Genomic DNA, 26,293 nt, shown 5'->3' on the forward strand with positions numbered 1-26,293 from the left:
GTAATCAGGGAAAAAATACCTCTCTGAAAGAAATGGCATTCCAGCCTAGAAGACAAAAACAAGGAGCACCATGGGATTCTGGAGAGAAGGGCTTTTTTCGATAAAATGAAAAGTGGGATAATCCAACTCTAAAAAGGTGGCCAGAGGCACTGGGTGTAAACAAAAGGAAGGTATGAACAAGGCCTGTTTTATCTGATGAGTACCTTCAAGGTGAAAGGGAACTGTGTGGAAGCTCACCTTAAACGTCTACCTGGAGTTCATGTATCAGATTCAGCCCTGGGTCTAATGTTTTGGTTAAGAACTGCAGTCTTTGCCCAGTCAGACCAACGGGAACCTCAGACATAATATGGAACTATTCTGATTTTGTTGTTTGCTTTTGTTTCTTTGGATATAATACCACACTCTGAAGTCAAGACTGGCCTGGAACTCATTCTGTAGCCCAGGCAGGCCTTGGAACTTGTGCTAATTCTCCGCCTCATGCTCCTGGGTGCTGGGAGATGTGTGAATTGGCAGACTGGGTCTATTCTGCATCTTCCCCCAGCTAAGTAAGGAGAGAATGACCCGCAAAAAAAAAATAAGTTACCCTTTCCAAGTATAGCAATTTCCCTTTAAATCATACTAACACCAGGAATAGGTAACACTAAGTTTAGTGTTCTCACTTTAAAAAGTTCTCAGCTTCCAGAAGAAGCAAGGAAGACACTACCATGATCAGATGTAAAAATGAGAGGGACCAAAGAATAAAGCAAGCCAGGTGTGGTACAAACCTGTGACCCTGACACTCCAGAAGCTAAGGCAGGAGGATTGTTCCAAGCTTGAGGCTGGTCTGGGATACAGAGTAAGACTCTGTCTCAAGAAACAAACAAAAACAAGAAAAAGAATAAATATAAATGATATTTGATTAAGCAACTAAAATTCTCTGTACTTGTTTGCATAAGATGCTCAAAACACATGGATTCATCACTGTTTGACGATAAATGAAATTTTAACATTTAAATCATTCACTGTACGTGTACATTAGCTTTCCAAGTCTATCTTCAGAATTTTTCCTCATTGGACAGAGAAATGACAGTGCTCAGTCCACTAAATCACTTCCTTTTCACTGGATGACAAGCAAAAACATAGGGTTCCTCCCTGTCCACCCCTTTACCATCCCAGACTCAAAAGTCGCATCAAAGCTAGCAATTATCTGTCAGCGCCTGGTGTGTCAAGGCTCATCAGCGTGAGTGTGTGACAGCCTGACAGGGAGGCCGCTCTTAACTCAGATCACCTCGACTACGCAGGAGCTCAATCAGCCCCTTTGTTTCTTCCTCCCGGCTTTCTCTAAATGCCTGGCTTCTTCCTTAGAAAATGTCCAACCGCAACAACAGCAGAACACATTTGCATGCTTTCTAAGTGGCAGCTGCTGTTCTGAGCACATTATGTATGTTAACTTACTTCATTTGCAGGGTAACTCTGAGCCAAGGTACTATTTATTAAAAAGCCCATTGTGAAGGCACTGGAGCTGTGAGGACCAGCAGCATCCGGAGTCACGAAGCTCAGGGATAGTTATTGCAGTTTCCCCAGCTTCTACATTTATTTCTTTGTTTGTGGTGTGTGTGTGTGGGGGGGGGGGGGCGTGTGTCTGTTGTCTCCCTTCACCATGTGGGTCTTAGGAATGAAACTTGGACTGTCAGCCCTGACAGCCAGACTGCCTCAAGCCTACTTCCCCTACCAATTAAGATGTATTTTATAATACTTTAGTGTAAATGACTGTCACCAGTGAAGCTGGGCACACATACCTGAATTCACTGTGAACTCAGGCTCACCTTTTTAACTATCTGGATGCTTTCTAAAAGAAACTAAAATTCTAGTCAGGGGGTGGTGGTGCACGCCTTTAATCCCAGCACGGGTGGGGATGGGTGGGAGGGTGGGGGGTGGGGTGGGGGCAGGGGCAGGCCGATCTCTGTGAGTTCAAGGCCAGCCTGGTCTACAAGAGCTAGTTCCAGGACAGGCTCCCAAGCTACAGAGAAACCCTGTCTCGAAAAAACAAAACAAACATAATAAAAAAAAAAAAAGAAACTACAATTCTCTGTGACTTAGTTTCTTAGTTTCACTTATGTATACAACAAAGGTGCTAATGGCTACAACCATGAGTAACTGCAGATTAAATGAGTTACATCTGGAAAGAACATGGAACATGGTCTAGCATGGAAGGCCCAAGTATTGGCTGTTAGTAACACCTTTACTACCTTTCTCTGGGAATTAAGCCAAATACTGCAGCTAACATAGCCTGCATTTCTGTTCTCCTAGCATCTGTCATTTGTGTTGTTTGATTTGGCCAACAAAGAACCATTCACACCACAAAAGGAATGCACGAGATTCCCCTGCTACATTGTCTAGACCTAATTAATCACTTCTTCTTTCTGTTTCAGGTATCTATAGAACAACATTTAAAGATAACAGGGCTGCTGGGCAGTGGCGGCGCGAGCCTTTAATCCCAACACTCTCGAAGGCAGAAGATCTCTGAGAGCTCAAGGCCATCCTGGGCTACAAAGAGAGTTCTAGGACTAGGACAGCCAGGACTGCTCACAGAGAAATCCTGTCCCAAAACACAAAACAAAACAAAAACAAAGCAAAGAAGATAAAAGAAGATAGCAGGACTGCTTGTGTCTACATAAGCAGGTCCAAAGCCTTGACAATCCAAAGGCTAATGACAAAATTTGTAAAATAATAACAAAAGGGAGAGACAGAGCACATTCCTCCCATTTTAACTTAAAAAAATATCAAATTGTTTGACATTATGTTTGTAGATTAGATTTTCCATTTATTCAAGCATCAGACATGATCTGCAAAATGTTTATGACTTGAAACACAGTACATTTAAGTAACTGATTTATTGATAATTAAAATTTGTCTTACTCTTTAATAAGTTTCTGTGAGCCAAAATACCACTTAAAAGAAACAAAACCAAGATACTTTATGTTTATAACATGTGGAAATATGCTTTAATAACTTCTATACAAAGATCACATTTGAAAGACTCCTGATGAGACACACTTATATTTGTATAACTGGGGCCAGGTCCCTGAGTCCAAGGCAGAGCAGTTCACCGTCTGAAGCTAACCAGTGCTCAGCAGGTAACATTTAAAAACCTATAATCCAGGAAAATTTATTCTAATCAGAGCACTCTAACAGAGACAGATACTAAGGTAGTTATAACAGCAGGTGATGGTATAAAGAAATAAACTACACAGTTATGTCATGTGTCTCTTTGTAGGCTGAATGTTTTCCCAGCTATATATTAAAAGGCTACTGGCTGCTGGTGGGGGTGCACACCTTTAATCTCAGTACTCGGGAGGCAGACGGAGGCAGATCTCTGTGAGTTTGAGGCCAGCCTGGCCTACAGAGCGAGTTTAGGGAAAGTCAGGGCCTAAACTGAAACCCTGTCTTGAAAAAAAAACAAAACAAGTTGTGCAGTGGTGGCGCACGCCCTTAATCCCAGCACCTGGGAGGCAAAGGCAGGCGGATCTCTGTGAGTTCGAGGCTGGTCTGGTCTACAGAGCTAGTTCCAGATTAGGCTCCAAAGCTACAAAGAGAAACCCTGTCTCAAAAAAAACAAACAAAAATGACAACAAAACAAAAACCAATACCCACCCTCCCCAAAAAAGAAAGAAAGAAAAAGGCTACTGCCCGTGCCTTCACTTGCCCAGGCTGGGTGCTGGGATGTAAAAGGAAAGCCAGCACCAGGCCACTGCACACTTCCTTTCTTACCTCTCTTAAGTAAGGTCTGTACCTAGCTCCTGCCACGTGTCAAACGCTCTCAGAGTTCGGTTGTGAGAAGACAGCCGCAAACGTGATAAGGAGCACACAGTATTAAGAAAGGGCTCCAGAATGCACACTGACAAGTACCGTCAAGGACTTATGCTGCCATTGTCAGCCAAGCAATGTTATAGAAACTGTTTGGAATTTTAAAAATTGTTTTTGCCTACTAATAAAATGCTATAGACTATGTAGAATGTAGTCATTTGCTACACAGTAACATGTTAACTGAGTATATTCTATTACTTAATAGGCAGAGTCAAATAGTATGCCCACAATATAAGGGAACTGATACACGTGCACACACTCAACACCAGCAGATAATGTGCAATTTCTGGTTGCCCGAACACTTCTGTTTCACTAGAGATGCATAAATTACAAAAATCTAAAAGACTCTGGTCCTTTGCTACTAAATTCATTTGCACCACTCTCTCCATTATAGTAAATGAAGGAACAGTGCATTCAAAAACTATTGCTGTGAAAAGCAAACTGAATGCTTTGGAACAAGTCGGTCAGTCCATCCATCCACCCACCCTCCATCCATCAATATATCCGCCATCCATCTGCCATCTACCTACCTACCTATCCCTTCATCATCCATTCCCTCATCCATGCATCCATGTTTCCACAGAGCAAATCAGTACATGCACACTGGGGATTGAACCTTGAGCTTTAAGTGTACTAACTGTACCCTAACTGAGCTATACCTCAAACCCCCAAAATTCACTTTTGATGAACTTCCCTCTCTCTAAAACACACTTGTGAATTATATAATACAAAATAACTAAAAAATTGCTTGTAAAATTAGAAATTATTAAAAATGTGAGATTCCAGCCTTAGACTGCTCTGATGGTCTTCTTCCACCATACACCTGTGTTTGGATTGGTTTGCACAAGAAATAGTATGCCTAACTCTAAAAACGGACTACTTTCACCCTCCAAAGGCTCAAAGAGATGGGGTACGACTCAAGGGTACTGAGCATACAGGCCCTGGGTTTAATTCCTAGTGCCAAAAAGAAGAAATGAAGGGTTGAGGACCTGGTTCAGTGGTTAAGAGAAGACTGCTCTTGCAGAGGACCCAGGTTCAGTTCCCAGCCCTCTCACGGTGGCTCAAAATTGTGTATAACTCTAGTTCCAGGGAATCTGATGTCCTCTTATGGCCTCTGAAGATAGCAGAAGCAACACACACACACACACACACACACACACACACAGAGAGAGAGAGAGAGAGAGAGAGAGAGAGAGAGAGAGAGAGAGAGACATATATGTAAGCAAAACACCCATACATGTAAATATTTTTTAAAAGAAAAAGAAAACAGTAAAGGAAGAACAAAAATGAAGGATATGAAAACGAAAAACATTTTGATTTTTCTGTGATTCCCACTGCTTTTTATCAGCCAACCAACTATCACACCCAATCATAAAGCACGTTCCAGGGCAATGTGGTCTACACAGTGAAATCTTGTCTCAAAAATGAGGGTGGACACAGATGTACCCTCTTAAGCAAACAGTTTCGAGTTGCTACATTAAAACACACGCTTTACGAGTTCTTAGATGAGTAACTGAGAGTCTCTTATTTGCCCTCATTTTACAGAGAACCTAGTATCAAGTAGGATCACATAGTTCTCCAGGACACAGACTAAAAGCCGGAAACAAGAGGAATAAGAACATTAGCAACAGAGGCTGCTAAAAAAAGGGGGCCAAAAACCAGATATAACAAACGGAAGAAAACAGTGGAGTGCTTGAAGTTAAAGACACCAAGAAAATGTCTCACCTAGCTTCTCTAGATCCTGACATGGCGCCCAATTTTCAGCGTCCCCCCGCCGCTGCCGCATTTGCAATCAACTAAGGCTGCTATATTGACTGTATGCACTTTAAGAAGCACCTGTGTTTTGTGTGTGTCTTGTAGAGAAAGGGAGGGAGGGGGAGAGAGAAAGAGAGAGGAAGGGGGGCAGAAGAGGGCATCAGATCCCCTGGAATTGGAGTGACTGGTGACTGTGAGCCACCATGTGGGTGCTAGGACCTGAACTCAGTTCCTTTGGAAGAGCAGCAGGTGCTCTTAACTGCTGAGCCATCTCTCCAGCCCCTCTTTCTTTGTTTGTACAAAAATAAAGGCCAGTACTTAGGTGGTGGAGGCAGGAAATCAAGTTTGATGCCAGCCTCAAGGACAAAGGAAGTTGAAGGTTAGCCTGGGCTAAATGAGACCATACAAGAGCATGTTGCTTGAAAATTGAAAAAAAAATCTGTGAAAAACTTACTTCAGTGTCTCTGTAGTAGTTTGTTAAGTAAGAATTTGTAGTTATTCTGAATATTGTTTAAAAAAAATCTCCGGGCGGTATTGGAGCAGATCTTTAATCCCAGCACTTGAAAGGCAGAGGCAGACAGATCTCTCTGAGTTTGAGGCCAACCTGGTCTACAAAGTGCGTTCCAGGACAGCCAGTGAAACCCTGACTCGAAAAACAAAAACAGGAAACAAAATAAACCTATGAACTAGACAGTTCATGGGTTTAGTTGTTTGTTGGTCGGTTAGTTTTATTTTTTCCAGACAAGGTTTCTCTGTGTAGCCTTGACTCTCCTGAAACTTCATCTTGTAGCCCAGGCTGCCCTTGCCTCCAGAGGGCTGAGATTAAAAGTGTGTGCCTCCATCACCCAACAACAGTTCATGTTTTTAATGGAATAAAATTCAACATTGGATTTAGGATTATTTCATTTCTGACCTGAGAATGATTAAAAAGATCAACAGCTTTCACGGGAAAGAAACTCACTCACTTCTCTGGGAATCTTGATAAATGGATTTATTTTCCTTATTAACTTGTATCAGTCCATAATTAAACCTTTATTGTTTAGTTACAGTTTTATCTAAGGTAAAACATGCTTTATAAAGTTTCTGTTATAAATGCTATTTTTCAACTGCTGTGGCTTTAAAGCAACTTTTTAATAAGAATCCAAGACAAACAGTGACTTTGATTTTATTTGCTTGTTTATTCTGAGATGCAGCTCCTGACCTTGGTGCCAGTTTTTCCACAGTCACTGATGTAATCTAAAAATCTAAACTTAGCATGGTACACAGGCAACCCTCTCAGCAGCAATGCATTTGATGATATGCCTACAGACATAACTATACACTTATTTCAATTAACAGTAGAACACTCAAAAACTAACTGAAAGCATGAAATTAAATATAGCTGTCTCCCACTTCTTCCTAGTATATTTTAGTAGACATCATTACCAAAAGACATAGTTTAACTAGACAATTTGTATTTCTAATCATTTTGAAAAATGGATATAGGAAAATAACCATTTTAATGCACAGATTCTTGAAAATCCGCTTCAGAGGATAAATCTCTTTTTCAATCCTGAGAGCTGAGATTTCAAAGAGTGCCATTGTCTAGCTCTTCCTTCTGAACAAGAAGATACCTACTGCATGATTTCTCGGAAACAAACTCCCAACTGATAATGAAGTCTTCACTCCTTACCACTACTATTTTATCAAACTCGCCTCAGGGCTGTCCTTATCCCTAATCAGAAGGCAGACAAACAACTTCTGAAGTCTCTGAAAAGCAAAAGAAGGCTGGTGTGGTGTTGAGGGACTATAATCTCAGTGCGCCAGAGACTGAGGCAGGTGGGCTCTAACCACAGTCACATGGGACACATCACTTATACTTTTTCTTTTTAAGGTATTTTTTATTATGTTAAAATATTCATATATTGGGTCTGTGTGTGCAAATGTGCACGGGATGAGGTCAGAGGACAACTTTCAGGAGTCGGTTCTCGCCTTTGTAGGTTCCAGGGTTTGAACTCAGATCATCAGGTTTGGTGGCACCTTTACCCCACTGAGCCATCTTCTAGGCTCTGATGGGGAGGGGCAAGGTATAGACATTATTTTCTAAGTCTTGAAAATGTAGGGTTTGAGCCTGGCAATGATGCAGTTAATCCCAGCACTTGGGAGGCTGAGGCCAGCGGCTCTGAGTTCCTGAATTCAAGGCCAGCCTGATCTACAGAACAAGTTCTAGGACAGGCAGAATTACGAAGAAACCCTGGGGGGGGGGTGGAAAAAACAAACAAACAATAAGCCTGGCAGTGGTGGTGCACCTTTAATTCAAGTGCTCAGTAGGCAGAGATAGGTGGATCTCTGTGAGTTCAAGGCCAGCCTGGTCTACCGAATGAGTTCCAGGACAGGCTCCAAAGCCACAGAGAAACCCTGTCTTGAAAAAAGCAAAACAAACAAAAAATTGATAATAACAATAATACAGGTTTAGAATGGAAAATTGGGCCCTTATTGTCCATATAGAGGACTGAAGCTGGGGTACTCTAAGAAAACAACTGGAATTCACTAAGAGCACTAAAATGAACCGAGGGGAGGTGGGGAGGCGGGAGGGAGGCATGCCTGTAATGCCTATATAGTGGAGGCTAAGGCAAAAAGATGGTTAGTGAGTTCTGGGCCAGCCTGGGTTTACACAGTGAGATCTGCGACAGCCTAGAAAACTTGGCAAACAACAAACAAACCCACAAAAACAAAACACAGCTAGTGAAAAACAGTAATGATAATAAAACAATACTCTTTATCAAGTTCAAACTTAAGTTTCAAAAGTCGAAAAACTTTTCAGAAGTTGGATTGACTTTACCTAAAAAATGAGTAACTGCAACTAAATAGGACACTAAGCCCGTGGCCACTCGTTAAACGCTATTTCTGTCACCTTCATTGTGCCACACACCAAACACTCTCCTAGAACTGGTCCTCCCATCCGACTTTAACCACCCACTCCACAAGCTCATCTCTTCCTCAGCAGCTGGTGTCTTCACAGAAACTGTCCTTGCACGTCTGAAACAGGAATAGTTGATCCTGTGGAAAATTAGGTTAACGCCTCTGAAAGGAGACAGAGAAACAAAACACAACTCAGGCCCTACTTAAATAAATCATTTACCTCGGTCTGGCTTCATTTTCGCATCCAATTTCCACCCAAAGTGCTGTAAAACACAGGTGTGGGTTCTTCCAACCGGCACACCGCTGACTCAACAGCTTCTGCTTCGTTTTCCGAACGCTAAGAGATGAAAATAAAAAAGAAACACTCGAGTCTTGTTTTAACCCCTAGATCTTGCAAGAAAAACTACCAAGTTAGGCCTCTTCCTGGTGCAGACTGCAGTGACAGAACCCTGGGCAGGTCTGAAGGGGGAAAAAAAAAACCCTCAAGTCTGTGCACCGCCTCCCCGGGCGTCCTCGGGCCTAGCACCCCTGCTCCCCGCCCCTCAGCTCTCCAGGCCAAGGTGTCCTCCTCTGACACAGCGTCTCGGAAGCACAAGCAGGATCTATTTATGCCCTGGAGGGACAGGCACTGAGAAGGAAGAGTCGGGCCACAGGAGCTAAGGCAGCCCTCGGTCAAGTGTCCTCTGGGCACCGAGGCACCACCGCAGGGGCCGGGGCGCATCAGCCCCCGCAGCCCCCCGGGCCTCACCTGCGGGGCTCCCCCTCAGGCTAGCCTCGCCGAGGCCTCGGTAGGCGGATTCCCGCCGGAGTAGGAGCCGGTCAGCAGCAGAGCCCGGGCATGTCCTCAGCCGCGCCGACCCACGCGTGACGCTGCCCACCCGAGAGCGGCTCCCATGGCCCGACCGCTCGCCGTCCTCCGGGACCCCTCGCTCCTCCTCCCGGCACTGCTCTCCGCGGCCACCCGGCCGCTCACATCACACTCCGTGCTCCGGGCCACGCCTCCCCGAGCGCAGCGCGCAGCTACCCCGCGGCCGACGAGACGCCCAGACGCCGAGACGCCGCGCCCCGCGCATCCACCGGCCTCGCTCGCTGCCTGCCCGCCTCGCTCGCTCTCTACTCTTTCTCTCACTGTTTGCCCTGTCAAAACACTACCCGGGTCACGTGTCCCAACAACAGCCAACCCACTCTCGTCACTTCCTCCGCCGAAGCTGCGCGCGCCGGTTGTTATGGCAACGCCGCCGCGCGCCCTGGAGTTGGAGTTTGGGGACCTGTCTTCCCGGGCCAGGGTCTCAGAGGACGCGGGACCCACAGGAGCCACCTACGCTGCGCACCTAAGCAGCTACGGAACTGCGCCCCGAGTGCACTAGGGTCACCTGGGAGATGCCACCCCAGGGCTTACCCCAGACGGGAAGATAATTATAGTTCCTCCTCCTCCTCCACAGGGATGCTGGCCTGGCGCAGAAGAGTTGGAACCCAGCCCTAAATACATGCAATTCCCCCATGAAACCCCTGTTTGTTGTGACCAGGACAGGAAGATGGGGGCCATACGGATCAGGTCCTCTGCATCCCTAAATGTTTCCGTATCTGCTAGGACTCAAGCTTCAGAAGCACTGGATGAGCTAAAAATAGCTCACAACTTCTAAAGCACTGACTCACCACCAAGCGGACACTTCTGACATCATGTTATTGTTGGGGAGCTGTAATTTTCTTGTTGTGCTATAACAATGTGACACGATGACATTGCGTGTTCTGATGTTGTGTCATCACTTAAGCACAAACAGATGTCAAGAATCTGCTGCACCTAAAAAAAGCAACAAGGGCTGCAGCTATTAGCCACTCAGATTATAGGCAAACCCAAATGAAGAAGTACAAAATTGCAAGGTTCTAGTTTCATTGGGAAAAAAAAAACACACTTATTTAAGAAACTTTTTTTTTTTTGCATATGAGTGAGAATCACAACAGGAAGGACTAAAGCGATCTATGGTCGACTCTGTGTCTTTTTCCCTTTATAGTTTTTCCATTTCTAAATTTTTAGAGGTATGATTTTTAACCCACATTTTTGGCAAAGCACGAAATTGGCAATACTAGTATTATTATTTGAAGATTTGGTTTGATTTTTTTTTATATGAGTGAGGGCTTGGGATACTGCTCAGCGGTAGGGTGCTTGCCTAGCATGCACAAGGCCCTGGTTCAAATCTCTAGTGCCAAAGGAAAAATATAACAATACATATGTGTATAAGTATTTATTTGCTTGTGTTTTTGTCTATGTACCACATGCAGGCAGTGCATCCAGAAGCCAGAAGAGAACGCCAGATCTCCTGGAACTAGAGTTACAGAAGGTTGTGAGCTGGGAACTAAACACAGGTCCTCTACAAGTGTTTTTAACTGCTGAGCCATCTTTCCAGCCATCATCATCATCATCATTTTGCTTCAGATAAAATACATGGAATTTCTGTTGTGAATAAGTAGTATTTTGTTGATGATTAGATATGTACAATAAAATAACATGCACAACCGACGTGACTAACTTTAGCTCCAAAGCTGGTTTGTGCAGGGCAGAACATGGAGAGATGAGCTGTTTCAGCAATGAGACATGAACCTTTGGACAACGGAAAGAGCTCTTTGATATAGTGGTGGCCACAAATGTTAGCTCCTGGAAGACTTCCCATGGACACTATTTAGTAATGTCTTGTGCAATTTTTTAAAAAGGGAACAGAAGTTTGACGTGTTCTGCAATCTCTTCTCGGTTAACCTTGGTAATGGGAAACAGACAAAACAGTTACAGACCATCAAAAATACTTTAACACAACAGCTGGGGTCACACACCAGCTATTGTAGGAGGCTTATGGGTGAATAGGCAGCAAGAGGTGTGACTCAGAACCAACACCCTTGCTTAGCTTCGAAGAAGTGTAAAGAACAGAAAAATGGGCTGACGAAATCACTTAGGTGGTAAAAGGTGTTTGCTGCCAGGCTTGGTGACCTGAGTTCTATCACCCCAGTCCTAGGACCTACATGGTGGAAGGAAAAACCGAAGCCCTCAAGTTCTTCTCTGACCTCCATCCATGCACTCATACATATATACCCTTCCACAATAATAAATATAATTATAAACAAGAATAGAAAAATGTAGCCGGGCAGCGGTGGTGCACACCTTTAATCCCAGCAGGTGGATCTCTGTGAGTTTGAGGCCAGTCTGGTCTTAAAAGATAGCCAGAGTTACAAAGAGAAACCGTGTCTTAAAAAAAAAAAAAAAAAAACCAAAAACAAACAAACAAAAAACAAAAAAAAAGAAACAGAAAAAAGGAAGGAAGAAAGGAAGGAAGGAAGGAAGGAAGGAAGGAAGGAAGGAAGGAATAAAGAGTATTGAGAGAACACCTGTATCCTAGTACTCAGGGGCTGAGACAGGAGGATTGTTGTAAATTTGAGATTAGCCTAAACTAGCCTGGACTATACAATGAGTCCACAACCAAGGCCACAGAGCAAGAGTCTACATTTTATTGTTGTTTTTTTGAGACAGAATCTCTCTGGGTAGCCCTGGCTATCCTGAAACCCACTTTGTAGACCAGGTGGCCTTGAACTCGCTGAGATCTGCTTGCCTCCGCCTCCAGAGTGCTGGGATTAAAGGCTTGTGCCACCATATTCAGTTGAGATTCTATTAAAAACCAAAACAAAGCATCTTCGGAAAGGCTGGGGTGTGCTCCGTGGCAGAGTGCTTATCTGACATGAGCTCCCAGCACTGCAAGGAAGAAATATGAAGAAGGAGACAAAGGCTGGAACTTGGTCATGTGACAAAGAGATCAGCAATCCAGAGGTTGGTCACCAAAACATGAAGGCCTTTCTTTCTCTCTCTCTCTCTCTCTCTCTCTCTCTCTCTCTCTCTCTCTCTCTCTCTCTCTCTCTCTCTCTCTCTCTCTATTTATTTTTGAGACAGGGTTTCTCTATGTCCATTTGGGGCCTGTCCTGGAACCAGCTCTTATAGACCAGGCTGGCCTTGAACTCACAGAAGTCTGCCTGCTTCTGCCTCCCAAGTGCTGGGATTAAAGGCCTGTGCCACCACCACCTGGCACATGAAGGTCTTTAATTCCACAAAATCATTATAAACCAATTGAAAATGTTAAGAAAATCTTTCAGATATCAAATGTAAATCTATGGGCTGGAGAGATGATTAAGAACATTGGTTATTCTTCCAAAGGACCCTGCTTATAGCTGCCAATAGCTCCAGTTCCAGGGGATCCAATACTCTCTTCTGGGTCAAGCACTGAGCACTCATATGATATCCACACATACATGCAGCAAAATCCCATGTGCATAAAATAAAAATAATTTTTAAAAGTAATTCTATCATTTATAGCTCCAGGACAATCATAAAAGAACACTTAAGAATCATCTAATGCAAATACACTGGGCTTGCCTGCTTAGAGGCAGAGTCTGGCAATGTAACCCTGGCTGGACTTGAACCCAAGATCCCCTTTCTCAACCTCCCAAGTAATGTTATTACAGGGTGTGTGCCACCATGCCCAGAAATATACTCTTTCAAGTATGGCATTTGATAGCTTTTTTCATCATAAAGTATGTAGAAACAAAAATGCAAAGATAATTAGAATGTATGGCTAACTCTAGTCTTGCACGGTAACCAACAACAGACAGACCAAACTGTGTGGGTTTCCTTTCTGAAGTGTAAGCTGTCTTTTCTAAATGGTTTCTCATAGCCAAGACACCAGCTTCTATAAACAATCCTATGCCTTTCCTCCTATTGGTTGTCTGCTCTGTCCTTTTGTGACACTGTCTACTGTCTGTGACCACAGGTATAAGGAAGTGAAAACTGGGTCTAGTTCCTGCCTGCAGAAGTGACTGTAGTACCTAGACACGCAAACACTTCTAAATTTAAAACCATGGCAACTTTTAATTATTCCGCAGGTTTGCTGAGCTGTGGGGGGTCTCTGTGTCATGGCATGTGTGAGCCTGTATGTGAGGTCAGAGGTCAAGCTTGGGCATCATTCCCTAGTCCTTCGTCCATGAATATGTGTTGCATTTGTCTTCCTAAACTTGGATTACATAATAAAAATTGCTTTTTTAGTTTTATCCATTTTCCTCCAAATTTCATTTTTTTACTTTTCAGCATGTGTATGTACCACATTTTCGTTTCCAGTTCATCAGTTGATACATGTCTAGGCTTATCTGGTGTCTGGCTGTTATGAAAAGAACAGCCCAAGCAGTGGTTATAAAGAGATTTTGGTAGAGCACAGGCTCCTTGGGTGTGCCAACCATGTTCTTTTAAAGGCTTATTTTAGTTTTAACGATGTGTCTCCCTATGTGGCGGGGAGCTGGTGTGCATGTGTGCGCTGGGGTCCAAGGAAGCAGGAAGAGGGTTTCAGATCCCCAGAGCTGGACTTACAGGAGGTAGCCATCTGCTTCGTGTGAAGGCTGGGAATTTAATTCAGGGCCTGGGCAGGAGTAGTACACACACTTAATCACTAAACTGTCTCTCTAGCCTCTTAAACTCCTACTTTTAATATGTGAACTAGGAGTTATAAAAAAAATGAAGTTGTGGCTCCCCTCTCCTCCTTCCCTCCCTCTGTCTGTCTCTGTGTCTCTGCTCTCCCAATACACTCTTCCCAAATAAACTTCACACTCAAGCTCTAGAAGAAGAAGAAGGAGAAGGAGGAGGAGGGAAGGAGGAGAAGGAGGGAAGGAAGAGGAGGAGGAGGAGGAGGAGGAGAAGGAGGAGAAGAGGAGGAGGAGGAGGAGGAGGAGGAGGAGGAGGAGAAGAAGAAGAAGAAGAAGAAGAAGAAGAAGAAGAAGAAGAAGAAGAAGAAGAAGAAGAAGAAGAAGAAGAAGAAGAAGAAGAAGAGGTGTCCAGGGAAGATTAGGAGTAGATATGATTACATTCCTTTGTATGCATCTATAAAATATAAAGAATAAAAGTAAGTGGAATATAGGAGAAATACCAGGTTGACTGGTAAGGTATGGGGAGAAGGAAAAGTGAGAATAAGAGAATTGTGTTTTAGGCACATTGTATTTGAAAAACCCATAAGCATCTAAACAGACACTCAGAAATAGAAAAATATTCTGCCCTGGGACCTGCAGCAGGGGTCTCATTCTAAGCACACCCATGGTGGTGACTCCATGGGAGAAAAAGAGATGACCAGGTCTGTGGGGTATCTAGAAAAAAAAAGGGTGCTCACTTACCTCAACTGCAGCAAAGACCTCAGATAAGGCAAGGGCTGAAAAACGTCCTTTGATCTGACTGTCACATCACATGTAAAGGAAGGAACAGTTTTGAAACTGCTTTTACAAAGAGACAGGAACTAGGTACACATTCAGCAAGTCATCCATGTTTGGGAAACTTACCATGTATTGCTGTGGATACGATTGTTATTTCATATCAGGTCAGTGTGGTATAATCCTGAGACACGCTAATGCGCTTCTCTTGAGCACATGTTTTGGGAATTCAACATCATTTGTACTAAATTCCAGAAATTCTATTATGCATTATATGATGAAGGTTCCAACAACAACACCAACAACAAGTCTAACATATTGTGGCTGGAGAGATGGTGCAGCATTTAAAAAAGCTTATTTGTTGAAAAGGACCAGGGTTTGCTTCTCAACACTCACAGGCGCATCACAGCAACCTGTTATTCCAGCTCTAGAGGATCAGAGGACCTCTTCTGGCCTCCATCGATATCTACACACACACACACACACACACACACACACACACACACACACACACTTTAAAATAAATCTTTGGGTGAAAAGTCTAACATCCAGAAATTTTGCAGAAAGCGTTTTGCTGAGAGTAATGTACTTCTGAGATGTTTCCTGGAGCACTGGAACGCCACATAGTGAACACTACAGGGTTCTCGCAGTCTCGCTCACAGAGGTCTGTGGGTGGGATTTTTCTGCATTGTGCTACATGTACTTTCCTCCCGGTGAATTCTGACTCATGTCTAACTCTTCATCACAACACATCGGGATGATTCCAGGAAACATGGCTGGACATCCACGTCCTGTTCAAGTGAACATCTCACAGCAGAGCTATTTCGTGAAGATGCGGGTATGCAATGAAGGCGGCATGGCTGTTCGGGTTACTGACATGGGCATGAGACACGTGCCCTGCGTATGGCTCAGAATACCTGCCTTGCGCGGGACTCCCTTTGTGCCAGAATTCTGATGCTCCTGGCCACTGAGATTTATCCAGGGATCAATACCTGACCTGAAGCAACCCCCTGCACCACCAGTGGCCTGCAGAGTGTCCGGCTGCTGGAGAACTGAGCCAGATAGGAGTGTACCATGCTGGTCAATGAGTGGCTAAACCAGAAAGAAGCGTGTTATGCTGATGAGTGACAGCTAAGCCAAAGAGGCAAGGGTTACACTGGTTAGGGACTTGCTAAGCCAGATAGGAATGTGTTACACTGGTTAGTGAGGAGTTAAGGCAGATAGATGTGTATTATTCTGATCAATGACTGCTACATGTATTCATCTTTTTGTTGTTGTTGTTGTTTTTTGTTTTTCGAGACAGGGTTTCTCTGTAGCTTTGGTTCCTGTCCTGGCACTAGCTCTTGTAGACCAGGCTGGTCTCGAACTCATAGAGATCCACCTGCCTCTGCCTCCCAAGTGCTGGGATTAAAGGCGTGTGCCACCACCACCCGACTACTTGTATTCATCTTCATGGTGGTAGCGGGAGGACTGGGATGTGATCCAGATACGCACAGCTCGTACCAGCTAACTCTCCGACATGGAGCTCTCCCTGAGAGCAGGCAACAGATAAGGGAGTAACAGCACCTACGTCTCAAAGAATACCAAGTGATCTTTTTTAAAAAAGAGAGAGTTAATCATTTTTTATTTTATGTGTAGGAGCATGTGCCTGCATGCGTATGTGTGCATCATGTGCATGCAGTGCCCATAGAGGCCCGAAAAAAAGCCTTGGATCCTCAGGAACTAGAGTTATACATGATTATGAATAGCCATGTGAGTCCTAGGAATTGAACCCAGGTCCTCCGGACGAGTGGCCAGTATTTTTAACCTGGACCCATCTCTCCAGCCCTGAAACCAATTGCTCTCAACCTAAGAGCTTCCACTGTAGGCTACAGGAGGCGCCAGGTGAGAACAGGGTGGGCCATTGTTTCCTGGCTTGGGTGCTACGACTACTGAATGTCTTCCTTTTAAGACACTATAAACCTTTTCACCAAACCCCCACAAAAAAAAAGGCAGTCTGAATAGCTCTGATACCTGAAACTTGAAAGCATCTAAATCAGGTATGGTGGTACACATTTGCAATCCAGGACTAAGGACTAAGGCAGGACGATCATGAGTTAAAGGTCTTCTGTGCTATGTAATGAGACCATGTCTAAGCAAGTAAATAGAAGTAAAACAATCTTACACAACTTCAAGTCATGAGAGAAAAGGTTAAAAATAAACTCCTAATTAGTTCTCTACACACATCTGTTATTCAGTCAACAATATGTCTATGTGACAGACACTTGTACTAATTAGGAGTTTAATAGTGAACAAAGGTGTTGTGATTCCTGCCTCCTGGTGCTACAGTCTGCAGGAATGTATAGGCTATGCATCCTGTGGACAAACTTTAATTTCACAGAGCTCAGAAGCTTGGGATCTGTACTCATCTGCTTTTTTTTTTAAATGTATTTGGTCTTTCAGACATATTACACCCACAACATATTATCGAGACTCGTGTGTTAGAATACTTCCACAATCACTACAAAATTTAGCCACGGACTTTCTAAAACTTAGCACTTTGAAACAAGGCAAGCAGCAGAAAGCAGCCTCAGTAAACGTGTAACTATTAACTAAACCATGGTCCCTCGGTAGCACTAGAAGTATAAAATATGATGAAATTTGCAGAAATCAATTACAAGCAGCTGATGACCTGTACGAGGCTAGCATTTTGTATCAATGGGAAAGTGCCACAGACAAATGAAAGGGAATCCAGAGAGTAATAAGTCTTCCTTCCTCATCCTAAGAATGAGATAAACTGAAAATTAATGGCATGGAATGCCCAAGATAAGAGGCTGAGAAAATAAAGAGATGGGTAATTTATTAAACCAGATTAAGGAAGATGGAGGAGATGGGATCTGATACTTGGTGAAATTGAAATGTCCAGGACCTGACATTGATGCATTCCAAGATGACCCTGCTGTGATTAAGGGGCCAAGCTAAAAATCTAAATGTTACATTTCTTTTTTTTTTTTTTTTTTTTTTTTTTTTTTTTTTTTGGTTTTTTGAGACAGGGTTTCTCTGTGGTTTTGGAGCCTGTCCTGGAACTAGCTCTTGTAGACCAGGCTGGTCTCGAACTCACAGTGATCCGCCTGCCTCTGCCTCCCGAGTGCTGGGATTAAAGGCGTGCGCCACCACCGCCCGGCCTAAATGTTACATTTCTTATACCAACAGAATTAAGAATGTTTTCCCCAGAGGAGATAAAGTAGCCCCAGGGGGTCGGGTTTCAGCACTCAGAGTGTTGAGGTCCAGCTTTGAAGAGTTGGGGTGCAGCATTGGAGGTTTGGGGTGCAGCACTAAGACGCTAAGTGGTTCATAGATGCTCAGAATCATTAGGTATTAATCTACTTGAACTTCAAGGAACTACAAATGTTTCAGTTATATTCTACCATTCAAAATTTGTACAGACTTTCTTTCTAAAACACCCAAATCCCTAAATGTGAGAACTCTTAATTGTTGCGTGAGACTTAATCTGGTTGCTACAGTAGCACCGTGGGGATTCTCTCTTGTTGCTCTTAATTAAATAGGTTGCAGTTTGGATGTCTGCATCGTTCTACACAGAGAACACAAACATTAGAGACGAGGACTGCTCACTTTAATTATGAAAATGTTATTTATAATTTTATAAAAGGACATTCAAAAAGTAAGGCGAATGAGTGAAATGTAAATCATAAAATGAAATCAAACTAGGTAGAGGCAAGTGTGGTGCACGTGCCTAATCCCAGCACTTGGGAGGCCGAAGCAGGAGGACTGAGGCAGGAGGGTCTCTGTGAGTTTGAGGCCAGCCTAGTCCACAAGAGCTAGTTCCAGGACAAGCTCCAAAGCTACTAATTAAATGGGCCTGCATTATACATGTGCCTAACCATTTAAGTTGTTCTTAGTAAATTAGTTCAATAAATTACACACAGCTTCTAAATAGAGTGCCCTGTATGACCCGACTAGTTTTCATTTTGATGCAGTCTCTTTACACACACAACATGGTGGCTCATGCCTGTAACCCCGAAGCTCAGGAGACTGGAGCAGGTCGCTGTGAATTTGGAGCCAGCCTGGGCTATACAGAGTATTCAAGGCCAGCTTGGGCTATACAGTGTATTTCAGGCCAGCCTTGGATTCAGTGTCCAGAACAAAACAGTATCAACAAAAAGAACTCGCTCCTCAGCACCCAACTCAAATATATAATGTAGAATTACAGTACTATGGGTATCAGTGTCTGGCCGCCGCTCCTCCTCCTGGTCTTCCTCCTCCTCTGTTTTATAAAATTCTCCTCACCCCTTTCTTTGTTTTTCTTTCTTGAAACAGTTTCATGTATTCTGTGCTGTTCTCAAACTCCTTATATAGCCAGAGATTACACTTCTGATCCCCCTTCCTCTACCTCTCAAGTGCTAGGATTACAGGCGATGCTCACTGCCATGTTTAGGGTAGGCAATGCTGGGCTAAAGCCCAGGGTTTTGTGTATGCTAAGCAAAGACTCGACTAGCTGAGTCACACCCTCTGCCCTTGCGTGGCCTTCTTAAGGCCTACCTCGATAGTCTTTGATATGAGATTGCTTAGAATTAAAGTAGGTATTAGCCTTTCTTCTTAGAGATCAAATAATTCATGGAAATTTGACGTGCATCTTTATTTCAAATGACTCAGAAAATCTAAAACACAGAGAAGACCAAAATAAACCATTAATGACACAAAAATGTCACTGTTTTACAACAGCACCAATGCCAAAACATTGGACAAGTTCCTACCACATGCCTTAAAATCTAATTCAGAAATACATTTTCTCTTGCCGGTCATGGTGGTGAATGCCTATAACCCCAGCACTAGAGAGGTAGAGATAGAAGGATTAAGAGTTCAGGATCAGCCTCCTCTACATAGTGAGTTCAAGACCAACTCACTAACATTTTCATGATGATCTGTCGCCAAGTTCACCTTCCTAGCCCCTGACCCTCCGATCATCCAGCTCTTGGAAGCAAAGGTTTTTTTTTTAATTATTATATTTAGGAGTATGAGGGCTGTAGGCATACTGGGCATGGGCTATATCATAGAGTTACACCATTAATCCAAAGAGACTTTTTCAGGTGGGGTTGTCAGACTGTGTCTCCCTGGGTGAGCTGAAGGGGGTCAAAATCATATACATCCTGGTGTGTTACAGGATACAACAGAGGATTCCCTGTGGGAACTGTCCCAGGCAAAGGCTCAAGGCCAACCATGATGGAGAAAACTTCGTGAAGAGGCATGGAGGACAGTTGGAAATGGGGTCTGGAAGACAGAGTGGTCTATATCACTTGGGGTCTCAGTGACAAGTAAGATGACTTTGACATTACGTGAGCTACTTATTTTGCAGAAGTCAGTTTAACTGCTATGCTGAAATTGGCCTCCAGGAGGGCAAGGACAAACCTAAAGGGCAGGTTAGTAGGCTGTGACTATTGTCTCCGAATGACCTAGTATGGCTTGGGCTGCCTTCCGCTTCTTACCCAAGCTAAAAACCTCAGTGAGCAATCCCAGTCATTCTTCTCCACCATTTACCCAGCCACCTCCCATCTGGGTTAGTCACTCTCCTGTTGCTGAGACCGAATACCCATGACAACATCCTAGGGGAGCAAAGGCTGATCTTGCTCACGCTTCTGTGGGTTTCCATCTGCCAGGCTGGAGGGTGTGGTGGAGCAGAACAAATCACCGTACAGAAACAAGATGCAGAGGAGGAAGGGAGTGGGGACCAGTCAGGCTCTTCAGAGGCATGCCCCCAGTGACCTACTTCTAGCTAGGCTTCCTAATGGCTCCTACACCTTGAAAACAATACCATTGTCTGGGTATTGAGTGTTCAACTCATAAGCAAGCCGAGGACAGTTCTTCAAACCATGACACCAGCTGTCTTCCAACCCACAAACCCCTGCTCCCACCCACTGCCTCGAAGCTATACAGAATCCTGTACTCAGACTTATCTGGACCACTGAGGCTTCCTAAATGGCTGTTCTGCTTCCTGTTTTCTGGTAGGCAAAGGTGTTTAGTAACAGAGGATCTGAAGCTGGGGTGTGTGTGTGTCTGTGTGTATGTGTGTGTGTGTGTATGTGTTATACACAGTCTGTAAGAGAGGCTTGATTTCGTTTTTGTTAACATAGAAACAAGGATTGAATTTCCTTTGATTGTGTATATATGTGCCAGACCATAACATATCAGCAGCACCTGTTGCCAGCAGGAATGATAGACATCCTCAAATCACAACGAAGTTGTTACTTTTATCCCAAGAAACTGCTTACTCTCCCTTGGAAATTACATTGGGTCTATGGCTGGATTTTTGTATGCTTATAATGGAGCTACTATCACAGGAAATGTTTCAGAGTTGGGCATGGTGGCCTGTGCCTATAACCCAGCTCTCAGGAGCTTGACACAGAGAGATGGAGAGCCAGAGGCCAGACTGCCCTACATGAGATCAGTACTGGTTACTTAGTGGGATTGTCTCAAAAAAAAAATTGTGTGTGTCTCAACATTTTTGTGTATCTTTAAAATTTTTTACATTGTGTGTGTGTGCGCACACACACGTGTGCAGGTATGCGGATGCATGCCACATTATGCCTGCAGATGTCGGAGGACAATTGTTAGTTCTTTTATGTGGTGGTTGGATTTAGGTAGGCTTGGGAACAAGCATCTTTAGCTGCTGAACCACCGCATCAGCCCTTTGTATATCTTTCTTTCATATGTCTTACTATATAGCTCTGGCTGGCCTGGAACTTTCTGTGTAGACCAGGCTGGACTCAAACTCGGAGAAATCTTCCTGCTTCTACCTCTCCTTTTCCCTCCCTAGTTTTGGGATTACAAGCATTTACCACCTGTAATCCAGATTGTGTTCATTTAATTTCTATGCATTTATTTACTTATCAGAGAGTCTCATGTAGCTTAGACTGGCTGTGAATTATTAATCCTCCTGCCTCTACCTCATAAGTGCTGGGATTGTTGGAGCATGCTGCCAGACTCATCTTGCATTTTGATTTATACATTTTAAAAATAATATCAGCTAACTACGGTGGCCAACACCTGTGATCTAAGTACTTGGGAGGTTGAGACAGGAGGATGGTCATGACTTGAAGGCCAAACTGGGCTACATTATGAATTCCAAGCCAGCTTGTGCTACTTAGCAGAATCTTATTTCAAAAAAGAAAAAATAATAATAAAGTTATATTCTGTGGAATTTGTGGACTTCACCAGTTTGTCAAAGGAACTCGAGTCCAGAAAAGACTAAAACTTTGTAAAAGTCATTTCAAATCTCTGCTGGCCTGATCTTATCACTGCCAGGTCTGAAGCTGCCTGGGTGCTTGTCAGTGTAGAGGATGCAAGCTCAGATTCTCTTGTTTTCTTGTGTGGACTCAGAAGCAAAGCCAGGGCCTCACACACTAGGCAAGAGCTCCGCCGCTAAGTCAAACTCCTGCTCTTAGACCATATTCCATTGTATAGCTACACAACATTCAAAAAACTATCCCGCTTTGTGGCCTAGGCTGATTCAAGTGATCTTCCCGCCTTAGCTTCCTAAATAGCCAGCATGGCTAGCAAACCCCCTTCCCCTCAAGGTTGCCAGGGATCTTCGTATCTGTGCTTAGTTTACTTCTTCTATTTGCTAGAAACTTTTCTCCTTTAAATAAGCCCTCATACAGTACTTCTTGGGTGTTCTTAACTCACAGCCTCTGATGGCTAAATCCCACAGTTCTCAATGTGAGTGCCCTTGCCAGAAGTCAAATGTGAAGAAAAAAAAAACACCTTATTCCAATTGCTTCTGAAACTCAGTAGATTTCAGCAGAGCCAGAGACGCTGTGTTAAGTCGTCAGTCAGAACTTGGCTCTTGTAGCTGCAGGAAAACAGAAATAAATGAAGACTATTCTGGCCACCTCAGATCCCTGTTGGCCCTTGGCCACTTTGTCCCTGTGGGTGTTCCTCATGTTTCCTGATCCAGCAAAGCCTATCCAACAATGGACAACTCCTGTTCTATCTTCCAGAGTTCTCCTCTGCTAGGAGTGCCCTCCCCCCTCCACCCACTTAGAATGAATTAGTCTCTGCCTCTCCTCTTTCTCCTCCTTCTCTACCTCCCCCTTCCTACATCCCATTATGCATGCCCTTTAACATCCTCTTTGGAGTCCTGGTTGACCTACTTGCCTTTGCTTGCTCAATAGTAACACCTCATGGAGAGAAACTCTCTTACATGCCTTCGAATCCCTAGAGGGTGTCAACAGATGCTTTAGTGGTGAGTGAAACCGAATTAAACTATGACCTTTTAGATAGTTGATTCGAGAATATGATTCAGTTCCTTTTGTGTGTGTGGTGTGTGCATGTGGGCTCATGTATTGTGTATGAGTGTTTATATACAAGCTTAAAAGTGTTTGTGGGCATGAGTGTGGGTATGTGTGTACATGTATATGTTCATGCATGTGGACACCAGAAGCTGATGTTGGTTGTCATCCTCCATTCCTTACCACTTTATGTATTGAGGTACAGTCTGTTGTTTGACCCAGAGCTCACCAATTTAGCAGGTCTAACTAGCTAGCTTGCTGCAGTGATCTCATCTCTATTCTCTGTGCTCTGTGATTACAGGCAGCTAAAAGTGCTTGACCAGCACTTATGTGGCAGCTGGGGGTCTGATCGCAGGTCCCCAGGCTTGCATGACAAGTGCCCCACCCACAAGAAATCTTCCCAACTCCCTGACTCACTTCTTTAGCTCATAAGGACACAATGGGCTACACCTCAGAATATTTTCCCTATCTTCGAATAGGCAATTCTATCTGCTTTATAAGTTAATTTTTATTTGCAAATCACAGACTAGAAGGAAGTTACTATTCATTGGATGCAAACACCCACTGTTTGTTTGAGACAGGGTTTCTCTGTGTAACAGTTCTGACTGTCCTCAACTTGTTTTGTAGACCAGGCTGGCCTCAAACTCACAGAGATCCGACTGCCTCTGCCTCCTGAGTCCTGACAATAAAAGATGTGTTTGTTTGTTTTTGAGAAAATCTCAAAGTCCAGGAAGGCTTCCTACTGATAACGTAGTCAAAATGACTTTCAGCTTCCTGATTCTCTTGATTACCTCCCAAGTGCTGGGATCGCAGGTCTGTGCTACCATATCTACTTTATACATTGCTAAACCCAGAGCTTTGTGTGCGCTAGGCAAACACTTCACCACCTAAAATACACCCCAAGTCTCAGGAACACCATGTTATAAAAAGGTTCCTATAACTTGTTTAAATAAAGATTTGAGCCAGGTGGCAGTGGCACACACATTTAATCCCAGTACTTGGGAAGCAGAGGCAGGTGGGTCTCTGTGAGTTTGAGGACAGCCTGGTCTACAAGAGCTAGTTCCAGGACAGCTAAGACTGTTTCACAGAGAAACCCTGTCTTGAAAACCAAAAAAGAAAAAGAAAAAAGAAAAGAAAATCAACAAAGAACAAAGCATGGGCAATGGTGTAGCTCAGTGTGTTTGTAGCCCTGGATTCAGTCTCCTGTACTAAAGAAAACGTAGGCAAAGACTTGACTAGAAACTTAGAAAAGGAAACTTTTTACAGCATTAAAAGAAAAGACAAGAAGAAAAAAGAATGAGGAAAACAACTTAGTGAGGATCATCCAGCCTTACAAATACCTCAGAAAATACAAAAGAAGGTTGAAAAAACCCAAAAGGCTAAAATTATGAATATTGATAACATCAAATATTTTCAAGGATGTAGAATCCATACCTGCAGGGATGTGTAAAAGGATGCTATGTTTTTGGAAAACTACCTGTTAGTTTCTGCTTTAGTTAAACCTGTCTCTGCTTTATCACCCAACAATTCTATTTAATGCTGAGAATCAAACCCACAGTCCCAGACATTCTGGGCAAGCATTCTACTACTGAGCCACATTGCCAGCCTCATTTTTTTTCTTTTTAGTTTGACACAGGATTTCACTAAGTTGCCCAGGTCAGGCTTGAATTCCGTAGTTCAGCCAAGCCTTGAACTAGGAATCCTTCTGCATCAGCTTCCTTAACAGTTGCAATTAGAGGCCTGCACTTAGGGGCCTGAATCAGCAATTCTATTATTTGTCATCAAAAGAACTAAATACACCTGTCCTCTCATTTGTATAATATTGTGTCCACAGCTTTATTTAAACTATATGAAAGTTGAAATAATCAATTCTATCAGAAAACAAATGATAGTAAATTTACAGAGAAAAAACCACTACACCATAATTTAAAAAAATAAATGCCTTGAGGGTAGTGCTACACTTCTGTAATTCATCACTCAAGAGGCAGAGGCAGGAGAATCAAGAGTTTAAGGTCAGCCTGAGCAATCTAGTAAAACCACACTCAACACACCAGGAGCTGAAGATTTAGCTCAGTCCTAATGCTCTTACCCAGCATGCACAGGACACTGGGGTGGATCTCTGAACGGCACAAACAAGCAAATGAACAACCGCAGGAGGATTGATCAAATCCAAGAAGATAAAGAAATCTTACAAAGACTGAGGAAAAGCCAAACACAGGAAGAATGATAAGAAAAGGGAGCAAGTTGGGGCAGAGAGAGACAAATGTCAGATATTTTCTTCCATATGTGAAATCTACATTTAATACAAATATATATTTATATGAAAGAAGATCAGAGACTATCTGGAGGAGGGAAGGGTACAAAGGAGAGTGATGGTGATGAATAAACGTACATGATACGGAGCTGGAGAGATGGCTCAGAGGTTAAGAGCACTGGCTGTTCTTCCAGGGGTCCTGAGCTCAAGTTCTGGCAACCCACATGGTGGCTCACAACCCTCTATAATGAGAACTGATACCCTCTTCTGTCATATGAAGGCACTGCATACGTAATAATAAATAAATCTTTTTTTAAAAAAAAATTATACATATGTCTGCAAAAGTCTTAGTGGCGTACATTTTCTATTTTCTATGCCAGATAAAAATGATGACCTTCCAGACATGAAAGAGTTCTAGTCTATGACTCTTTTTATATAAAAGTTAAGCAAAATCCTGTCTAAAAGATGTTCCTAGAAGTCATATCAGGGGACCATTCTTTCAGGACCCAGAATGAAAAGCACACAAAGGGGCTCTCATGGATACAGAGTGTGTTCTGTCGTTTATCTAGATAGTGGCAATTTAGATATAGAATGTGGACTGACATTTAATCACTTTGCTATTAGATGTTATTACTAGTACAACAACAGAATAAGTAAACAAACCAGCAGCAGTGGTCATGGTTTTGGAGATTCGTGTGTAGCAAAATGTGGGGGAAGGATTTTGATGTAGTCCAACACAAATTGCCATTTGACCTAGTGGAAAGAAGAAAGTTATTCTTGGATGGGTAAAACAGGGGAGTGAAAACAAAAGTATTTTTGAAAATAGAAGCACTGTATAAATGTGGAGCATTAGCAGAAACATTCCCTGGCCTGGGGTGAACAAGAGCCTGCTTAAACCCAAAGGCTCACTCCCTAAGCACAGTGGTAGGATGGCCTCCTACAGTGAGCCAATAGCAGCTTTTCCTATCTACCTTTTATTTCCTTTTTCTTGTCTATACCTTCATACTGTTTGTGTCTGGGGCTGAAAAGA

At 43.3% G+C, this 26,293-nt stretch overlaps 1 protein-coding gene across 2 annotated transcripts in view; it reads right to left on the reverse strand.

The window, feature by feature from the left end:
• The window catches only part of Atosa (atos homolog A), a 74,434-nt gene extending 64,935 nt beyond the window's left edge, over window positions 1-9,499 (reverse strand). Inside the window, exons 1-2 of one of the 2 annotated variants that reach the window (XR_012909991.1) lie at window positions 9,251-9,499; window positions 8,723-8,839 (exon numbers count right to left, since the gene is read on the reverse strand). Coding sequence is in view for 1 of the 2 variants with exons in the window: in XM_075965257.1 (XP_075821372.1) it covers window positions 8,723-8,738 (16 nt within the window). In the remaining variant the exon portion in view is untranslated. The remainder of the gene's footprint in view (window positions 1-8,722; window positions 8,840-9,250) is intronic. The other variant, XM_075965257.1, reaches the window with a different exon arrangement.
• Between the last annotated feature and the right edge of the window lie 16,794 nt (window positions 9,500-26,293).

This window comes from Microtus pennsylvanicus, chromosome 3, assembly GCF_037038515.1.
Source record: "Microtus pennsylvanicus isolate mMicPen1 chromosome 3, mMicPen1.hap1, whole genome shotgun sequence".
In the NCBI taxonomy this organism is placed as follows: Eukaryota; Metazoa; Chordata; class Mammalia; order Rodentia; family Cricetidae; genus Microtus; species Microtus pennsylvanicus.